Genomic DNA, 22125 nt, shown 5'->3' with positions numbered 1-22125 from the left:
CTTCTTAATAACTGAAGATGTTGTTTGAAGGAGAGGTGTGTAGTGTTCTTCAGTAGTTGTGTATCCGTAGCATGTCATGAGAATTATGACGCACATAACTTTATAACATTATAAGAATAATTTTAACTCATCTCAGGGGGGTGGCATATTTTTGATACGTGTGGTTTCTCTCGCTGCTCAACCTTTTGTTTCCCTTCAGTGACAGCCCATACAGCGAACATGGTACATTAGAGGAAGTGGACCAGGATGCTAGTACAGAGCCCCATACCAGTGAAGACGGTATGTCTGTTACATTACTGTGCTTTGATGGGAGTAAGTAAGGTGTTTCATGCGGAAGACCTTCTTCCTTTCCTAATTGTGTCTTATCTGAAAGAAGAGGATTTCAGTCCTGGTGTTCTGTAGCAAAGCCAGCATCTTTAATCTCTGTTTGTGTGCTTTTTCATTCCAATTCATCTGTGCTTGACCAGCTGTTTCCTTGTTCTCTCCTGATTTGCCCAGTCACAGGAAGGGCAAGAGAGAAACTATTTCAGTCAGCACGTATTATTTTCTGATATAATATTACGTTTTTAGTGACCCTTTATCTTTTGTCTCCAAAAACTAAGCTTATCAAAAGCATGTCATTAAATATTTCAGCTAAGTGACATTTGCCATTCAGTGGGCTCTACTTTGATATGAATTTAAAAGCTACTCCATCTAAAGGATTTATAACTACTGAAAAACATGTGTGTATCCCCCATGGTGAAACTTCTGAACAATAGTCACTTGCTATAAATATTAATCACATACAGTCTGACAGTTCTGGGCACAATAGATACTCATGAAAAATTTGATGCATCTCTATTACATCAATTATTTTTAGCCAGGTTTCCTAAAGGTGTATTTGACTGTGACATATTTCAGTTGGACCATCCTTTAGATGTCCCTCCCAGTAACTTCTGCCCAGTTTCAAGTAAATGCAACAGATGGAAAGAGGTGTCAAAATTGTTAAATAACTATCATTTTCCTGAAAATTAGTAGCCAGTTAGAGGTGAAGGATTCAGAATAACACTCCTTGTAGAGAAGAGCTGCAGTGTGAGCTCACTGCATATCTGGCCAGGAGGCAACCCAGGTGGAGCAACCAACACATGTGCACTTAGCACCAGCAGAAACAAAAGGTGCCCCTTGTCCGTCTCAGAGGGTTCGTGGAAGGAGGAGGAGGAAGAGACAGAGACGGGGAGAGTGGAGGAAAAGAGCTACAGCAGAGAAAGATTTATTTTTTTTTAAAAAAGGATGTCGTAAGGGATACTGGTTAGGAGCTGGGACAATTGCCATAGGGAAGGGGAACAGGAAGGTGTATCTATAGAAAACCTGGCTACACTGGTCCCTTTGCACATGGAACGATGTAAACAATAGTTGCACTCCAGCTGTACCCGTCTGCTTTGTCACGTAGACAAGCTGTCAGTGACAGATTGCCTGTCTCTTCCCCTTTGCTGTGGTGAGGAAGGGCAGGCAAAGTCTATCAGTGCAGCTGTTTGGAGAGGAGGAACAGTTGGGTGGGCAGGCATCACAGAAGGGGGAAAAACTGAGGACAGGAGAGAAGTCAATGTTAATCATCTGCCTGGGGTGTATACCCGTGCCTGCACCCGCAGTGGGGAGTGCAGACAGTTTTACAAGACAGCCTAAACGTGGGTTCTAAACCCACCGTCTTTCTCCGCTAAATGGTGTGAACAAACTCATAATTGCACTTTATTTTTCCGAGACAGTATGACTATAACTTTATGAGAGCTCCTTCTTCTGTTGGAAGTATGAAGCAAGCGTGAAAGCTGAAAAGGTCTGTCTCTCGTTTAGAGCACAAGCGAAGTAGTGAAATGCAGGTGACACACCAGTTCAAGATATTGGGGCCAACTTCGGGGTCCCATGACCAAACTGAGAGATAAAAGCCCAGGTGGGCATGGAAAAGAATTGCAGCTTTTCAGCAGCAATCAAAAATGGTTACATCAAAACCACGCCTAGGAAAGATTAAAACATCAGCAGGATCCAGAGGAGCTAGACCATGGCATCGCATAGTGCATCACCTGTGCCTCGATAATCATGAGCTCTCCCCCACCACTGTGTTGTTATAATAACAGTTTTACATTCCTGTTGTGGTGCTACGGGTGTTACAACTGTGTCACTGGTGAAGAGAAACCCTGAAGAGAATAGCTGTCAACAAGACAAAGTTCTATTAAAAGATTTAACTGCTCAAACCCTGTTTTTATTGTTCACCCCATTGGCCAGCAATTTAATTCTAGTTGCCCCATCGCACTTTTTTAATAAATTCGGTGCTGAAAGGAAGCGGACATTTGTGTTTACATTGAAATAATTGTTAGCACAAAAATATTTGTAGTCTAGGGAGATACTGCTGCAAAGGTAAAGATTAGCAAGCCTGCATCACACATGAAATAGTATTGGTCTTCAGTTCCCAGCCTGCAAGCTCTAACCCATTTTTTCCCATTGTTGCAGCTTCCTGTTGTAATAGCACTAAAGGGTCTGGAGTATTTTGGGGGTTTAATGTGATTGATTCATTGATTATAATCTGGGTGCATCACTACCAGCTGTATGGGGAGAGAGAGAAAGGGAGGCACAGCATTGCTGCTGTATTGATCAGACACGTGGTACTTAACGTATTTCTCTCTGTTAGGAGACAGAAGCAGCAAATTCTATAAGTAGGGGGAGGTGTGGGGTGTGTATGTTGAAAATCTGATTTGTTTTCTGCTAAAATGTTGTATACATATGCAAGACCAAGCAGCTAACCCTGTAGGAATTATAGGGCTATTGAAACATAATCCAGAGGCTATGATGAAACGCAAAAGGATTTATTTTTCTACTTCATTTATTCTTGTTATAAGAATTACTTGCTGTATAAACTACAAGTGCACTTTTCTGTGCCTAGTAGCATAAAGCTATCTGTAGGGGCTGGCTCGGTAGCACAAGGAAAGCTTAATTACAATTTAGAAAACAACAAAACTTTTTAAAAATTAGAAATTAAATTATGTCTGCAGAGGTAAAATCTGGTAGCTTGAGCAAAAGAAGGCTGGAACTTATAACTGGGCATATAAATACTTCAGAACTGCTTAATTTTAGGCATATAAATTGCCTTTTTTTTCTAAGGTTACTGGTGTTCATATATTTCTGTTGAACACTGGAAAGGGAAAAGGGAAGGAGGAGACACATTTTACTGTAGTGTTTTCAATCTTTTTTAAATGTGCAGAAAATATCCCTGTTAAGGCAAATACATCCATTTCTTCTTCCTTTAAATCTGGAAATGAAATTTAATTTGTGAAGTCAGAACATTTGTACTCAAGCTGAGGCACAAAAAAATCTATCTGTAATTTTGCTGCAGAAGAACCTTTACCTGGAAGTGCCTCTGCAGTAAAGATTCAAAGGATATTGTTCATGTTTTGCTGAAGCAGTTTTTAGCCTATTTCCTTTACCTTCAGTTTGCTGGAGATTTTTTATTCTTGTTGGAGGCACATGGAAAAGGGTGACCAGGTTTGTTTTCAAAGGAAGTAAGAGAGACTTTCCTGAGGAAGTTAAACAGATGGGTTTCTCCTGGGAAAACATACATACAATTAATATCATACTGTTCATAGGTAATCCCATAAACCTAGGGTAAAAATCAAGGTGGTAGTTGTGCTGGAAACAAAAACTGCAGGGACTCATAAGCCTGTATGTTATTGCTATGTCCCAAACACGTAGTAATTTTCCTGCTTTTCAGTAGTGCGTGCTGTGATCAACATTTTGCCAAATTCTGGTCAGTCAACAGTATCCCTGGAGGTGTTCAAAAAACGCTTTGATGTAGAGCTTCTGGACACGGTTTAGTAAGCATGGTGGTATTAGGTCAACAGTTGGACTTGATGATCTTAGAAGTCTATTCCAAACTCATGATTCTATGATTCTGTGAACACCTTACAACACTACTTTGCTTTTGCTGTTCCCCAGTCAGAGAACTGCTGTCCTGAGGACAGAACTTTGAAATTGCAAAGCCACTGTTCTCGGATGGGGTGCAGAAGAGGATAAAGTCATCGGGAGATAACGTCTTCCCGGGGAGTTCAGGGACATAGTCTGTTCCTGAAAGCCAGGGTACATCTGGGAGAACTGAGGGAGAGCAGAGCAGAACAGCAGCGAACACACCCAAAAAGTGCAGGGGATGGTCTCCCCTGTTTTGCTTAGCTCGTTGTGCCCTGAGGCATAGAGGGCAGCGCAGTGCCACTTCAGTGCCATCGCCTCTGTAGGGAGGTTGGTGCAACACCTGGCACTCCAGCCCCAAAATTAAAATTAGCGCTTACGTTTCTTCTGCCCTTTCTGCTCTTCCAAGCTGTGGAAGCTTTTTCCACAGTTCTTCAGTTTGTCCTAATTTTTCACTTCCATAGCATTGTCTGAGTCACTAGAGTTGATAGGTGGTGAGATCCTATATGTCATCAAATACTTCGTGCCACTGTAGGCAAATGCCCTCAGGTATGGACAGAGCAGTGCAATTACATTTGCCTCCAAGCTGTCAATTTTACTGTTAGACATTCAAGACCACGCAGAATTTGAGTTACAGATCCCAAATTTAGCTTTCATCACCTTTGCTTTTTTGGAAATGCTTGTCTGTCACTCAGTAACCTTGATATTAAATGGCTTAACTTTTCAAAATGCATTTATTTCTAGGAGTAACTGACATGGTACTTTAGTTTTAACTATTAAGGCTTGACCTATAACAAGGTGAATTACTATTTAAGTACAGTCTCAGTACTGTTTGCTATAGGAAAGTTCTCTCCATGTAAAAGCAACATTCAAGCAAAGAAAATGCCCCTTTTAAAATGGTACAACCTGTCTGAACTTATTTTTGGTTCTATTAAGAAAACTGTGAGCTCTACTGGGCACTCCTCCCTGAGGAGGTGGGATTTGTTACCCAGGCAACCTAACGAACATGCCTCAAAAGCCATATCCATTATGGGTGCATTACCAATTCAAACAGCTGCTTCCAGAGGGGCAACTTCCTTCAGAACTCTGAGAAAGTATGTGAGACTTGCAGGCAAGGGTACAAAAGATTCCCGTAGTGCACCACCTTAGATTAGTGTAATTCCACTGAGAGTGAAAGAACTATTTCTAGTTTAGTCCATTAATTTGTAAATAAAAAGACCTGTATACTCAAGTGTGGGATACGACATGGTCTGTTGAAATTAGCAGAGAAATGGGAAATCCCATAGGTAATCAGTGTAGGGGTTTATCAGTCAATCCAGTATCCATGACCATTATCAGTTAAGTTCAGAGAATGTCAAAGGAAAATACGTACAGGAAATTTGGGATTTTCTTGCTTGCTCTAAAGTTTTTTTGGTTGGTTGGGTTTTTTTGCATTTTAAAGTATTACCCATTAGCAAATGACTGGCTCTCTGGAACCTGGGAGCGTTTGCTTCTGGATTCTTGACCCACTCTTCCATTACCCGCAGCTTACCTGAAATCTGAGAACAGTGTGTTCGTACAAACATCTGCTCCTTTTCGATCCTACCTTTTTATAACAATTCCATAAACAACGTGCGTGACATGTGAAAACAGCGTTCTTTTGTCAGTGTTACGTTATTGCCGTTCAATTTATTATTGCCCTCTTAAACACAATGCAAGATAAATAGGCATGTTTCATTTTATTTCTTTTCCTTTGGCACTGGTGTCCTTCCATGCCTATAGTCGCTTTGTCACATTGTACTTTCTGTTAGGCTGTAGGCAGTGCATCTTGAAAACAAGGTTGTATGTTAGAATATACACACCAGCATTAAAGGTTTCCCAGTTTTCCAGAATGTTTCTTTCTGTGTCATCTTTACCTTTTCTTGGCTTAAAAACATAAAACCAAGAAACCTACCACCCTCCACCACCCCCTGCCAGTGAGCCAGCCAGTAGGGGTGCATTTCTTCAGGAATTACTAGTTATTGCTAGATTCTTATTTGCTTTTGTATAATCAAAGTGATTTCTGCCAGCGCACACTACTGTTGCATCTGTAACAGTGAACTCCCCATACCACTGTGTACCAGCTCTGAAAACTCTCCTGAACACCCTGCAGCTCGTCACTGGCAGGAGCTCTTAGCATGACTGCAGAAGCAGCAAACCACAAGACAGTCTTCTGCAGGCTGGGCAGGTTACGAAAAAACTGAGCTGCAAACTATAACCTCAATAAAGGTGCTATCATTATGTTTCATGCTGCAGGATGAAGTTAATTTTAAAAAGACATTCCTGTGCAAAGTGTTGTCATAAAGGGACAGTGGCTTTCATTACCAGCCTGGTTCTTTGGGGAGTTACAACCTCAGCAATTTTAATTTGCACCAGACAGAAAGTTGCTATGTTAGTCATTAGCCCAGATGTTAATTTCCATCTAAATATTGCTCTAATTATGTAAAGAAATTTGTCATTTTGGGGACTCTGAGTTATTGGAATCAACAAAGTGTGTGATTTTTAAACCCGTATTTTGCAGGTTTTTCTTTATGTTTTGAGACTGTGATGACAAATTTTAATCTGTTTGAGCTCAGGTGCTTTTGGTTTTGTGCAGAAGAAACTAAAAGCTGTTAAAATCACAGCTGTTTCACTGATGTCTGGGCACAGCTCTGAAGATACCTGCAGGCAGACATTCAGCAGGGGCCTCCACTGATGTCAGTAGGTTTCCAACCCAAGCGTAGGTTACAGGATGGAGTCTGTTACCAGTGTAAGGCTGAATTTACCAGCATACTGACAGAAGATTAGTCAGGACTGCTGTAACAAATGTTTGACTTCAGAAAACACCAGCCTCCCCTACAGGAACCAGAGGAACTTGGGATGTTGGAGCAGGCAGAGCTGCCTTAGGCAACTTCAGGCCACGAAGGGACTGCCTTTGTGGAGGAATCATCCTTAGGTGGTCTGGAGCCGTCTGCCTCACTCAAAAAGGGTGTTAAGGAAGCAGATTAAAGCACCAGGCTTTGGTGTTGTGTAAACTAGGTTTTCACTAAGTCTGCCCACTCGTCACATAAAAGACAGAAGTCTATTAGCCCGATTAGGCGGAGTATCCCTACTCATGCCCAGGGAAATCCTGTCTTCCTTCCTTTGCCAATGCAGATGTTAAAGGCATTCCCATTTACTTTTCCTTTATCACACTCAGGCCTCAGGCCTCTGATTATTCATCTGAGCTTATTCATCTTATTTTTGGAGGTCTTCGTTGCCCAGACTCCATCCCACTCCCCAGCCATGAAGGAGCCCTTGTAGCAGGAGGCAGAGGCCTCTCTCCCAGCAGCAGCTATTGTAACATTTGAATATGCTGTTATGTTTTCTGCAGCTTGCGAAGCAACCCAGATGTTTCACACTTGGGGCACAGATTGATTGTATTTCCTCGTAAGGGACATATTACAACTACTGCCTGAATTCTGCCTTAGCGCAGCTGATCTCTGTCAGCTCTGCTCAATAAGAGCGAGCACAGAAAATGCAATAAACGGGGCTTTATGAAATGAAAATAAACAGATAAGCCAGTGTGGAATCTGATATCTGTTCTCCTTCCCTCCCTACCCAGAGTGTGAGCCCATAGAAGCTATAGCCAAGTTTGACTACATTGGAAGATCTGCACGAGAACTCTCTTTCAAGAAAGGAGCTTCCCTCCTGCTCTATCATCGAGCATCTGAAGACTGGTGGGAAGGAAGGCACAACGGAATTGATGGCCTTGTCCCTCACCAGTACATAGTGGTGCAGGATATGTAAGCAGTGTTTGGTGTGACTAGGTTCTTGGTGGGGTGTAAAAACATGCTGAAGCAATTAACGAAGTGATTTCCAAATGGGACGGTGGTTTGAAGGCTCAGATAGATTAAACATTTGCCTTCTATGCAGGATGCCTCTGTCTTTATTGCCCTGAATTGACAGCTCCTAATCAAAAGCTGCTACTAGGCCAAGCTACTTTGTTCATGGATATGTTCCCAGTACATTAAGAGACAGATGCTGCTGCACCTATTTTAATTTAACTATCTCTTTGTAGCAATTGCTGACATTTAACTTCAGAATAGCAATGGCTGGAGAAATCCAGCCCTGAACTCTTGTTTTATAGTATTAAGCATGTGCTTTGCCAAGGATGACAAAGTTCTTCTTTACAGAAAGGTTACCCTCGAAATGTAAAGAGCTCAGTAAACGGAGGGATTATAAGCAATTTTTGGAGACATGGAGGGGCTGCAGTGCATCATAACATGCCTGCTTTTCTTAAGTGGATTAAGATCTGGGAGTGCCAAGGCGCTCTCTGTCACACTTAACTCACTGACTTCTCATCTCACCATGTGTGTTCTGTTCAGGGATGATACTTTCTCGGATACACTGAGCCAAAAAGCAGACAGTGAGGCCAGCAGCGGACCCATAACTGAGGACAAGTCATCATCGAAGGATATGAACTCTCCCACTGACCGTCACTCTGACGTGTATTTAGGAAGGTAAGCTTGAGCAGAGCATGTCTTGAAGTAGTACTGCTCACAGCTCAGGTAACACAGCGATTACAGCTTGTCCTATAACCGCTTCTTCATTGGTGCAGGCAGAGAAAGAGATCAGAACCTCCACCTCCTCTAAGACGCCCCGGCAGGAGCAGTGACGGCCACTGCCCAGTACACCCACCTCACCCGCTCTCCAACTCATCTGTGGAGCTAGGTTCCCCCAACCTGGCAACTCACTGCAGTCCCAGAGCCCTCCTTCAAAATCGCAACCTCAATGCTGACAGCCCTGAAAGGCGGCGTAGACCTGGACATGGCAGTCTCACTAACATCAGTAGGCACGATTCTCTGAAGAAGATTGATAGCCCTCCAATTAGAAGATCTACATCCTCTGGTCAATACACAGGTTTCAATGACCATAAACCACTGGACCCAGAGTCAATAGCTCAGGTTTGTGTCTTTTTTTATTTTATGTTGCTCTCTGGTTTTTCTGAGGATCAAGTCGAGTGAATAGCACAGCCCAGAGCACACGCGCTGGTAGGAATGTGTGTGCAGGAGAATATCCTAGTTAGCTTTCTAAACAAAGCGTGTGTGAAAGAAGATGCATTAAGGGATCCTGGATAGAAGGAGCACAAGGGGGAACAGACATTGCAGAAGCAATAAAAAGAAATTATTTCCCGTTATACTGTGATGAAATTGCCTCTGCCACACGGAGCACTAAGGTAGTATATGGCTACAACAGCTACATAAATCGCTGTGCTCTGATGAAGGCTGGCCTGTTCTAACTTGCATGTAATCAGTGTTCAATGATTTCTCAGTATTATGGTATGCAGAAAAGTGCTCTGACTGGCTAGTAGCGACTGTTGCCATTCAAAGCACAGATTTATATTCCAGGGTCTTGTGGATTTTATGTAGTTTTCATATAGTTCATAGGTAGTTCATATCAGGTGGTGATTTGATGCTTGTAGTTGTGCCTAAGAACATAATTTGCAAGACATGGGCTGTCTTATCCCTGTGTGAACACTCACCAGTCTCGTTCCTGGCAGTGAAGGGGTGAGAAGGATGGAGCAGGGAGCACCTCGATTGTCAGATTGGTCTGTTGTACCGAGCTGGTAACAGCTCTTGAGCAAATAGATACCACTGTCTTCAGAGCTTGCATTTTGTCTAGGTAGGATAACATCATTACTGGGGGCACCCTGAGGGTACAATATGATTGGAAAAGTATTTTACAATAACGCTGGCACTCATGTTTTAAAATTTAATGTACTGGTAATGCTTACTTTCAAACTCTGCTTCCCACAAGGGACAGAAGGGACTGTCATGCTTGAGTCAGAAAGCTGAACCATGAGTGAGAAAGTGTAAATGTTGCCACTGTTTTATTTTACTGGAAGTTATTTACTTGTTTTCCTTATTTACCACATACAGTGCTGTTTGGCTTAAGCTATTTTTTTGATGCCTAGACTAGTGATCATTCAGCAGTGAGAGAATCCAAACTTTGATTAAACTGCATGAAAGTCACTGTGAGCAAGAAGGGAACACCAGCTATTTTAGCCTTAGTTGTGTCTCAATACCATGGAAATGTAGTAAACTAGTGTCTTGGGGCATTCTTTTAGCATTTGTGCCAGAAATCCTGATTAAAAAAAAAAAATTTCTTCTTAGGTAAGCTCACTGAACAGTATCTTGCAGTTTTTTCTGCTTAAGATTTAACTCAGAAAAACAAGAGGAGAGAAGAGCTGATGGACACACAAGCTTTATTTCCTTGCAAAACCAGGTTTTATAGTACAGATCCTGACCACCTGAGGCACTAGATGAGGGGAGCAGTTAGCCAAGAGTTAGCAAATGGACTAAAATCTTTACAGCTGTCAGTCCCAAGAGATGACAGAAATCTTCACCGTTAAAAACACTGCTAAGCAAAGATCCGTTGTCCTTACAGTCACTTAATAAAATGGCTTGCAGGCTTTGGTTTAATTTGTTTTTTTTTTTTTATTCTCTCATGTAAACAGGTTAAATATTTGCAATGTCCATCCAAACCTACGTCTTGTCAGTTTTAGTGTCTTTCAAATAAATCTGATGGAAATTGGTTTTAGCACGATGATATTCGTTAAAGAGAGGATGGTTGCCAAATGAATTCATACATTTTTCACCCCCTGCCCTCGCTCCTTCGGTGCTTTGCATTCAGTAGCAATTCGAATGACGTGCCGCTCTGTCTGTGCTCTGACCCAGGACATCGAGGAGACGATGAACACGGCGCTGAACGAGCTCCGTGAGCTGGAGCGGCAGAGCTCGGCAAAGCACGCCCCCGATGTCGTGTTGGACACCTTGGAACAAATGAAAAACACCCCCACCCCTGCCACCTCCACGGAGTCGCTCAGCCCTCTCCACAGCGTCGTGTTAAGAAGCTCCGAGCCTCAGATCCGCCGTAGCACTAGTTCTTCCAGTGACACCATGAGTACTTTCAAGCCCATGGTGGCCCCTAGAATGGGAGTGCAGCTGAAACCTCCTGCTCTTAGGCCAAAACCTATTGTTCTTCCAAAAACAAATCCTAGCATAGGGCCTTCCCCTCCTTCCCAGGGTCCAGCCGACAAATCTTGCACAATGTAGACAGCTCAGCCACCCACAGTGCCCGGCTGGGGTATGCTAGGGAAAGGGATGGATTAACGATAGAAGTCAGGGCTTCATAAAATCGTTTGTTCATGTTTGTAACTGGAGAGGCTTTGTTTTTCAGTGTTTTTGAATGTATTGTCTGAAACTAGCTACATCAACATGGGCATTTGTACTTTGTATGGTTTCAATTAAAAGAGAAACTGGACAATTGTGCATCGTTTTAAAAAACAAACGTAGACTTACTTGAAAACTTGATGCTGCACCATTTGTAATAAAACCAACACAGACCACAAACAGCTTGCCACGTTGTACCATACTTCACAGTCTTACTGTAGCTATATAATAACAGATCCTGCACAAAACCAAGGGGCGGGGTGGGGGTGGGGGGTGTGGGTGTCAGGGGAGGTGGGACCTCTCCTTTCTGGGTCACCAAACCAAATCTTAAGCAGGTTAGTAAGAGCTGAAATCTAGCATGTGAGGATTAAGTGTCTGTGTGGAATGTCTAAGGCATCTCAGGCCACATTTCTTATTTAAGACACACCAAAAAAACCCCACCAAACCCTCACAACTCTCATAATTGGCACCGAGTTTGAGCTTTCTTGTTGACAGTCTCTCTAGAGACAAGCCCTGGGTGGATCTGGAGACCACATTGCTCTCACCGATAAAAAGCAGCATTCCAGGTCACAGCTAAAGCACATCTCCAGGATAGTATCTAGAAACTCCTTTTGCTGCCTTCTGTACTAGTGTACCTTTTCCCATGAAGCTAGACCTTCATTCACTGATACCGCATTTTTCACAAAAGCTAAATTAATTTGAAGTTCATAGTTGAGCGAGCCGGGCTCTGGGGAGTACGTGAACCTGTTGGTCCATTAGGCAGGCTGATAGGCGATTAAATGGATCAACTACGCAGTAACGCGGCGGAGTATCCTGTTGACTTTATTGCTCAGTCTTCAATCAAAGACATGATTTGAGTTGTAATAGTTGGAGTTTTGAGCTGACCTGGCTCCGCTGGCTGCCCTGCACGGCGTGAACGCCCTGCGCACATCCTCGGTTATGCTGACGGCAGCAAGACAGGGACTCTCTGAAAAGGGACTGCCTCCTGCCAGCGACACAGGGGTCACTCGCAGGACAGACAGCTGAGTCTCTACCACCTAAATGCAAGCTGGCTAAAGTTTTCCATAACCACTTCCCCCCCCCTTCCCCTTTTTTTTCAGATGACAGAAATCAGTACCTTTCTTCAGTCTGTGTGAGTGACAACTGTCGGCTTTGCTTAGCACCCTGTCGTTAAACTCTGTTAGGCGTGAACTAAATGTACAGCTGTTTTGCACATTGCAACAGTAAGCCATAATATTATTTCTGTGAATATATTTTCCGACATCCAATCCATAAAGTAAGTTTCAGTGAAGAAGATGGGGCGGGGGGGGGGGGGGGGGGGGAATCTGTTATGGTCCACTTACAGGAGTGTGACCAGCTTTAAGTAAGATCTGTCTTTCCACGTATTCTTCAAGATGTCACTATTGGAAAGCTTGAAGTTGTATCACTCGCTGTACATAAACGAGTTTGGGAGGAGAAAAGTAGTGACAAAATTTGACAGGCGTAATTACGGAGGTGACAGGAGCAAGTTCCTGTTGTTATTTAGGAGCAACTTATTTCTGCTCTGGTTTACACCCCGTGGATAGGTAACGCAAAGTCCTGGGTGTGAAGTACCCCATGAACCGCCTCTGAAAGCCAAACTACTCCCGGCATTTGCAAACCCATCTCAACCCGGCCGCAGACTTCACCCGCATATAGGTTGGAGGCAAAGTCTTAACCCGCCGCAGCGGACTGTGCAGCGTCGGTCAGGGAACCCCCGGCCCTCTTGACTCCACTGCCCAGTCGTAGTGCCAGGGCAAGAGCCTAATGCAGGCTGGCCCCAGCTCCAGCCCAGCGCTGGCCTATAGGGTCCGTTCACTTGGTCAGGACCAGAAGATACTTTCAAGTAGTTCCCCAGTTTCCCCAGTTCACTAGAATCAGTGGAACAAACTGGAATTTCAGCTTTCATTTACATGCAGTTTTAGTCTAGCGTTTTTAAATTAACCCACCTGGCATAATTGAGATGGTTACCTGTATCTTTAAATTGCATAGGGAATTTTGTATGTTTAAATAACTGTACTGGACTCCATAATGCTTATATTAGAAATTGTTTAGCAAAAGAAAATATTAGAAACAGTGCATTTAGTGAATGCACCCACTTAGTGCATTCACACAGTTAAATGTGTAGTTTGATGGTTATTATAGATACTTAAAAGTATAGTAAGTGGATATGTAACAGGAAAGACTGCTACAACTACAGACGTACTAAAGGGTAACTCCTGCACACCTAATCCAATCAGTATTGTCCTTTACTGTCAAGTTTGAGAAATTGCAGTACTGGTAGCTTCCTGCTTGTTGACTGTTACCTAATTGTGTCAATGTACATCTGTAGTATGTACATGTGAAAGTGCCTTTAAATTTTAGAGGAGCTTTAGCCTTGCTCTTGTACTGTTGCATTTCCATTGCATCCTTCCTTGTTTGTGTATGGCTGCATTCCCATTGCATTCCTTCCACTCTTGAAGAACAAATAAAAACATGGAAATTTCACGGTTCTGGAAGAGAAATGTACTGTTAATCTGTTGTGACAATGCACTTTTATGTATAGTACTGTACATTTTTGGCATGTACCATTACAAGCTTCAGTATACATTCAGGTTTGTTCCTCATAGTGTATCTTTATAATAAAGAAGATAGTTCTGTCTGTGCGTGTAGTTTTGCTGGGTAAACTGCTGTATCTTCTAACATGGCTTGCCATTCTACCTCTACCTTCCACATAAAAGGAAAACAATCAGCATCCCCCAGCCACCCACCCCCCACCCTGCATCAGGTTCCGTCGCTGTCTTGGGCGAAAGAAAAGCTTGTTCCCAGGCAGGCTCCTACCTAACTTAAAGAACACAATCCCCATAAGCTCACCCACATCCTTCCGTACATGAAGACCCTGACAAAGAGCCACTGACCACACACAGGCACCCCCCAGCCCTGCACCCACTGGCTGCTGGAACCCACCAACCACTTGACCAGCATCCCACCACCACCCTCCTGCTCCCCGCAGGAAAAATGGGGAGGGGAAAAGGCACACCATCTTCCACATTTTAAAAACATGGTCCCAGAGTGAAAAGAATAAAAAAAGTCTACCTGGGGGCATTTCTTACAGCAGAAAAAGGGATGTTATCATTCTGGGGATGGGGGAGTGCCGCAGGTGAAGGTTGTCTTCAGTGACTTATTGCTGAGTAACAGTGGCAATACACACACCTCTGCAGCTGGCTCCAGGAACCCGGGGGGCTGTCAGCATCAGGCACAAGAGACGTTCAGCCATGGGTCAGACGCTGTCAAGGACGATTCCTGGGCTTGGACTGCGGCTGCCTGGACAGGCCCGCCATGCTGCCAACTTAAATGTGTTTTGGGGAAGAGCAACTTGGAAACACATTACTGAGTCTTGCTTAAAAAAAAGAATTAGGGGCAGGAGCCACAGCTGAAGGGGCCAGTTTTAAAGTCATGTCTGGTTGCGGTTGAGGACCACCATCTGCCCAGCAGAGAAGAAGGGATGGATGTCAGGCAGTGCAGGGTGGTACAGGGGGACAGGCACACTGGCCACCCCAGCTCAGTTGTTCTTCACACTGGGAAAAGCTGCTGTAACGCAACTGTTCGTCGCTGGGCTCATCCGTCAGCCCGTGGTGGCAGCCTTTATATCACAGTGTCCAGTGACCTACTTTGGGTATTTCTTCTTGTCCCCTACTGCACAAAAACCAACTTAAGAAATTCAGGAGAGGCCAGCAAAGGTCATTCCTCATTCAAGGTCCTGCACAGCCCAGAGGATGCGTAACCTAGTTTCCACAGTCAGCCCAAATGCTGGTGAGGAGAGAGGCTTCTCTGGTGGCTTTTAATCTGTCTTAAAATAACTGAGAAAACACAAGAAGAGAGGGCTCTCCTCCTGTTGTGTAACATGAAGTTTCAGTGTTGCACAGCACTGACTTCTTAGCTTGCTTCCAGGTTTTGTAGTGGAAAAAAGCCCAGCTCTCATAGAGACACCCAAAGGTTTTGGCAGGTGACTAGGGAACTGCTGACTTTACTGGCACTCAGAAAAGCAAAGGAGTGATGAGTTGCTTTGCTGAGAAAAATGTATTAACTGAACGGACAATGAGCAGCAGTGGCAGCAGGGTGTTTCCCTCTCAGGCCACCACTGAAAAAAATCAGTTTCAAGCCATATGCAGCTCCAGAACACGGCACTGCGCAAACACCTCCTCAGCCAGCGTAAGAAAATGGCAGAGGATCAGCCCAGGTTTCAGTTTCTCCTTGGTAGAGCTGCAAGGTTTGTTACTTACTCTGCAGCTCACAGGGGCTTATCCTGCCCAGAAGGATCCACAGTCGCTCTGTTCGAGCACTACTCTGTGGACAAACCTTGACACTAGTCTGGGTGGTGCTGGTACACAGGAAACAGCCCAGCCTGGTGCAGGGTGAAAGTACCATTCTTCTAGTAGGAATATTGCTTTTTCCATTAACTTTGCTCTTGGGGGGGGGGAACCCCTAAAATATATGAAAGTCCAACTAGATCAACAATTTAGCATCTTAAAATCCAGTTATCTAAAACAGTTGATTACTGTTAAAAACGAACAACCACTAGTTTAGCCATGCCACGTAATTGCAGCTGCTCCCTTGCTGCTTTTTCTGAAAGGGCGTTTGCGGGTCGCACAGCTGACAGCACCAGTCTCTGCTGGCACTACGGCTCCAGCAGACCCAAAAAGCAAGTTTTCCTGAGGGGGGGGCCATGACACTGGGATCCTTATGACCTAGAGATGCCACCCACTCTCTCTACTGCAGTGCTACAGCCTGCCTGGACTGCACCAGCCTCAGCCTGGCTCACATCATCCCGCCCCAGCCCCCTCCCAGCACACGTCCCTGCTGGATACCCCACAGCCCTCTCCTTGCCACCCCAGCAGGACTGGAACCCTAGCGTGGTACCTCAATTCCTCTCATCCAGCCATCCTGCTGATCAACACGGCCAAAACTGGTGGGAAGGAAAACAGCCAATGGCAGGTGATGGACCAGTCCATCTGATGCACCGTCCCAGCCAGCTGGGAGAACAAAATTTGTGTGGTGGTGCTAAGGCGGGCTTAAAGGAGAAAAGAGCGATGTATTGCCTTAACTTCTCATTCACACGACAGGTACGGCGAGAGCCAGTAGGCCCACGCGCTGGAAGGCAACCCACAGAATTTGACGCCAACTGAGGGATTAAATAGCATTAAATAACATAAACTGGGTCTGGCTGAATTGGACAAGTCAGTGGGTTTTCTATCTATCACCTTTCTCAAAGCACACCTGCAAATCAAAACCAGCAGGAACACAGTTTTTATGCCTAACTCCGCAGTCAGATGAGCCCGCACCCACGGTAGCACAAGGATGGTGCATCCCCAGTTGTGCTGCTGCCATCTCCCAGCAGGGTCAGGCCACCCTGGTCACCACTCACAGCCGAGAGCAGCTTTTTGGTCCGGGGCTGGAGGTTGGGGTATTTTCCTTTTTTAATTAACAAACTGCATTGATTTTTCTTTTTTTTTTTTGGTTTTTTTTTAAGTAGCATAGTAATGGAGTGAGAGTGCGAAGCACAAGGCAAAACAAATTCAGCTGTAAAATATGAAGATAGACAAGTTGTGCTGTACAAAGGAGGTCAGACACTTGCGGGATTGAAATCAATAGTAGCTGCACTCAGTACAGCAGCATGGATAAACCAAACCCGAACCCTGCCTCTTCTTATTTCTGTGGAGCACATCGATTCCTCTCTTAATATCTGCTGTGTGCCTTTTCAGCAGCATACATTGACATCTATAAACACTGATCAAACAACATAAAGTGGTGGTTTGCATTTATTTGAATGAATTACCCTCTGGGAGGGACAAATCACTGAGCCCAGCACTGCTCTGGAGGAGAGTAAGAGGGTCACTGAAACTGTTGTTTTTCTGGCAGTGATTTCTTGATTGTGATGAAACAGCATTAACATGAAGATTGTTACCGGAGTCATGAACAGGAATTAAAGTGTGCTAAATGTGGAAAATACCAAAAATCCTTCACAAATTTGGCCAAGAACTGCTGCGTACTGTAAAACGACTCAGTGTAACGTGTATTTTAATTGGATTTTTTCCTGCCTAAAATGTTTTCAGGGACAGCCATTGCAACAGAACCCCAGCGCCCCTGGTAACCAGCACCAAGGTGAACACCACAAGGTTATCCACCAGTACTCACAGGTTTAAGCTGAATTTCACTTGGATGGTTTTCTCAGCTCTTTAAATGTTTTTTCCTGAGCTCTACGCCGAGAATGTGTCAAAACACTATCATCAGACCTAGTGTCAAGACCTTTTTTTTTTAATTTGTCACACACATCACAAGGTGTATTTTATGGCTAAATCAAAGTTATTCTGAACAAAATCGGTTCACGTACAAGGTTACAATTGGGGATTAAAACGTGGCTAATCTGGGGCTTCCACATCACGTAGTTAATTCTGAACTCTCCTCTCTTCCCCTTCCAAATTTACAAATTAAAAAAAAAAAAAATACATATATATGCGCACATACAATTTCTCAAAAGCACAGAGCCAGGCACATTGCAAAATTCCTGCTGTGTGTTTTATTTCTGGTTAAGAAAATGCGGTAACACGGTCTGTTGGAGGGGAAAAACCCTCCTTCCCCGCACGGCCCTGACGGCAGGTGGGAAGGGTGCACGGAGGCGGGCAGCAGCGTGGGGGACGCAGCACGGCCCCTTCAGAGGGACACCAATTTCGACACACCCACAGGACCACCCTTCTCCAGCACCCCCAGGCTGGCAGCGCTGCAGGTCCTGCCCAGCTTTCTCCAGCTGGACCCAGAGCAACGTTTGCCTTGATGCTGTCAGTACACCTCAGTCCTTCGAAATGCTCCCAGTATTAAAAAATAATTTACTTTGTCAAATACTAGAAGTTTAGGAATAATATCTTTTCTTAGGTACTGTGGGCCTAAATGCCATTCATATCTGCCTACATCCATGAGGTGTGCACATGAAAATGTATACATTCAGTGAAGCAGCAGCTGGTTTACAGAATTTTCTATAGAAATCTAAGTTTCTTCTGTACTTGCATTGTAATGTTGGGTCTCTGGTTTGACCTCTCAGAAATAACTTAGTTTTCTGTTTACAAGTCATCAGTTTTGGGGTTTGCTGTTTCACTGTTTTTACTTTTTCCTATTTTAGAGGTGTACCAGCAGGCTGAAGTATTTAAATGCAATTTTTGTGTGCACTACAGTTCCATCTCCAACTTCAGGTACATTTATTATTACTCTAAAGTAAACTCAATTTTTCTAGAGATATATTAGCAATGCTGGTCATAGAATAATTCAGTTATTCTTAACGTGGTTTTCATTCTTAGTTAAATAAAATTGATGAAAAGGCAATTCCTGCAAATAATTTAACTTTCTCCCAATATTTACCTTTTTTTGGTGAAAAAATAAAGTGCTCTGCTCAGGCCTTAGAGATTTCCCAGCAGCTGCTGGCCACCCCAGATGTCAGCTGAGCAAGAAGCCCTGTTTGAGAGTGCCTGTGCTGGGTGGCAGCACTACCCTGCTCCCTGCACCACAACCTCCAGCGCTCACCCCACCAACAGCTCTGGTCATAACAACATCAGTAGGACATTTTCCCCCCCCTCTGTTAACTTGAATGAGCCTATGCATGAGAGCGATCAGATCTATACATCTCCCCTAATACAGTCTGAATCCCGTGTGGCATGGTCCAAGTAAAGCAGCATTCAAATGCGGTAGGAGTTGATCCACACCTTGCTCACTTGGAGGAGGACTAGAGGCAAAAGTGCAAGCTGTGCCTTCCCTGCAAAGTTGCTGAGTGTCAGACATCATCCCTGAGGCTCTTTGCCCTCTTTGCTAAAGCCAACATGAGCATCTCCAGCACCTGTGCTGGCTCAAGTTTTCCCCCAGGTGCCAGGGCACCCGCTTCTTCACTGAGAGCAGGCATGCCTCAGCTGATTAAAGGAAGGATTCCAGTGTTAAATTAAAACACATTAGGCAGGAAAACCACATTTGTATGTGGCAGAAATCCTCCCAGAACAAGGTGCTGCAGTTCTGTGAAAAGAAATGTAAGTCATTTTGCCATTATGCTTGCGTGCAGGAATATTTTCCAGTGTGGCTGGCACTACCCTGAGTAATGGCCAGCGATAATCTGGCTTGTTCACAACTTCTGTCAAGATAGCGCTGAAGTGAGATCGGTGCTCTTCTCTCCCCGGGCATTGGTAATTCAGTCCTGATCTCTCAGAAATGTTATTCGTGATGTCTGCTGGCTGCCCAGCCACAAGCCCCCGGTGAGGAGATGCTGGTCAGCCCCTTCCCAGCCACTGTGTTCGCAGGGACGGGCATCCCACTCCGCTGGAGGCAGAGGTTAGCTGGGGGAAGGACCCGAGTGTGGGATGCTCTTAAACCAGTCAGAAGAGGATTCTGCGTTAGAGTGGTAAAAACATAGGACAGTGGAGAAGGGAAGCTGATGTGCTATCCATTAGCTGGCCAGGGCTGTTCTCCTCTGCATCGCTCCTACAGCATTCAACGAAACAGGTACCTGTCTGCGCTGCCTGCCCTACTGTTATTTTTAGCAGCTCTGCTTCTCCCCAGACAAAATGGTGGAGAGAGGGAGAGATCAATATAAGCTGTACCTCACAAGATAACTGCCACATACCTTCACAAACAAAAATACAGCACTTCAATCAGTACAAATATCAATTAAAAAATGAAAACGTATCTGCATGAAAGGTGCACTGAAACCAAGACACATTTCTTTCAACCAAACACTGTGAAAGCCACCCCTTTCTATACACTGGTTTATTCCATGGAGATTTAGGATTTTACCTCTTTAATCTCCACACCTCGTCTCAGGGGAAAACAAAGGACAGAGAGGGGCTGAGAAAGGTGGGGGAGAAGCTGCTGTCTAATGTGGTAGCCCGAAACAGCAATCTTACAGCCAAAATCATTCACTTTCCATGAGACACGGGCATTTGGGACAGTAACATGGGAAAGCCACTGCATGTTGAATGGCGCCTGGGCAGGGTCCCAGCTGGATGCCCATCCCTGCCCTCCCTCCTGCTCTCTGCCACCCTACCCTCACCCTCGCCCCCCTCTGTGTCCCACACCACCCGTCACCAGGGCAGGTAAAATGGAAGGCAAAGCGCCCAGAGGCAGCAACGCTGGGCAATGCCCAGTTCGGCTTTCTGTGGCAGCAAACGTTTCCAAGCGGGCAGCTCTCACGCAAGCCCCAGACCCCTATCTCTGCTGATGCCACAGGAGCCCTGACAACAAAACCAAAGTTTCCTGACCACACTTAGGGTTTGCTGCTGATCTCTCAGCATTTCCTTCCAAGATTATTCTGTTTTCTATGAAAGGTAAAACAAAACTTTTGGTGAAAGCAGTTGGGTTTGTTTGTGGCAATACACTCATTTAGAAAGAGTTTTCCATTATTTTTATTTTTTTTTAACAAAAGATTCAACCAAGAGGCAGTGAACTGGGTCCAACTTACTCTTGTGTACTCAATGTGCCAGGAGGTATTTTGCAGCAGGGTCTCCTCCCTGCCAGGACAGGGGGAAGGAAACAGCAAAGGCTGAGGGAAAAGGACACTTTTCTCTGACATTTCAACATTTAAAAGATGGGAGGGGAATAAAATTCATTGTAATTCAGGTGAAAAGTGATGCTTCAATTCCTACCAAGCTTCCTATCCATCACAAGTTTTTTTGTGTCCATTATCTTGTTGTGGAAGGCAGGAGCGGGCCACCAAGGCCCTGTAAGAAGTCCTGACCAAGCAGGAGGCAAGACACCAGCCACTGACAGGCAATGAACGGCACCACCAGATTATTTCCCCACGCACAGATCTGGTACCAACCTGTGCCTGGAATGATTATTTGTAAAACTGCCCTGTTTAAGCCAAAGCAGTCTCCTTTGGAAACTTCAGTTCCCTTCATGTATCATTACACGCACTACTTGGAGTATGAAATATAAAGCAATCTATTTTAAGCTCTAGTTTGTACCTCAGGGTATCTGAATATTAAAAATTCATGGTTCAATTCATAACAGTTGCTTGCAACTTTTTTTTTTGTTTCCTGTAGGGTTTACCTTTTAAGGAGAGCTGAACACCCACTCCACGATGGGAGTGCTGGTGCTCGGCCCACGGTGTGCTGCACGCCCTTGAGCAAGAGCCCAGCCACCAGCAAGTTAACCTATATAAAAACATAGGACTTACTCATTGGCTTGTGCTCCAAAATACACCATTCGGATTTTTATAAAGGAAAACCCCTCCAAAAGGCCTAAACCAAACTGTCCAACAGACCCTGAGTAGCTTCTGTTTAAATTTGACTAATTATTCCACAAGTGACACCCTCTCTTTCAAGCCAGTGAGCCCCATGGTCCTTTAAGAGACACAAGAATTAGACTCAACTGTATTTCTCATTCTGTTTATTAGGTATTAATGCTACATTACATCTTTATGAAGCCTTGTATACCTAAGTTACAAATTATAGAAGGCTGGACTACAAAGATATCATACAGCAAATAAGTTTAAACAATCAAAAGGTCAACCACAAACTGAGAAAACATTATTTCTTGCAGAACTGAACACCTTGTTAATACAAGACATAAAACAAAACATGAAGCAGCGCAGAGAGAGAAAACAAAGCTGGCTTGTAACAGGATTTTTCCTTTCACAGCAAATTCTACAAGCTTAAATATATTTTCCATAATAAAAATGGACAAAAGAAAAAAATCTCTGTAACTTGTCCGTAAATTATTTTTTTTTTAATTGAAACGCTTTGCTGAAATTTTTTCATCCTTACAGAATAAATGCATTTCATCGTAACACCCTAAGTAAAACAATTCTGCTTTAACATAAGCAAAATACCATTTTTTTGCTCTTTCTAGAAAGAAATATTGCTAAGAAGTGGGCCTTGAGGAAATATCCTGGGTGTCACAAAGCAGCATTTCCTGATGGGACAGTAACTTACAGGAAAATTACAGGTCAGTTCTGGTG

The 22125-nt window shown here is 44.1% G+C and overlaps 1 protein-coding gene across 2 annotated transcripts in view; it reads left to right on the top strand.

Annotated features, from left to right (window-relative positions):
• The window catches only part of SRGAP1 (SLIT-ROBO Rho GTPase activating protein 1), a 145135-nt gene extending 134114 nt beyond the window's left edge, over positions 1-11021 (top strand). For both annotated transcript variants that reach the window (XM_086472287.1, XM_086472276.1), the window contains exons 18-22: positions 200-279; positions 7529-7709; positions 8292-8426; positions 8525-8870; positions 10644-11021. In XM_086472287.1, coding sequence (XP_086328413.1) covers positions 200-279; positions 7529-7709; positions 8292-8426; positions 8525-8870; positions 10644-11021 — 1120 coding nt within the window. The remainder of the gene's footprint in view (positions 1-199; positions 280-7528; positions 7710-8291; positions 8427-8524; positions 8871-10643) is intronic.
• Positions 11022-22125: the final 11104 nt, after the last annotated feature.

Source organism: Leptosomus discolor, chromosome 1 (genome assembly GCF_034619465.1).
Source record: "Leptosomus discolor isolate bLepDis1 chromosome 1, bLepDis1.hap2, whole genome shotgun sequence".
Taxonomy (NCBI): Eukaryota; Metazoa; Chordata; class Aves; order Leptosomiformes; family Leptosomidae; genus Leptosomus; species Leptosomus discolor.
The sequence above is the reverse complement of the archived record's forward strand: the minus strand, read 5'-3'. Positions and strand labels throughout refer to the sequence as shown.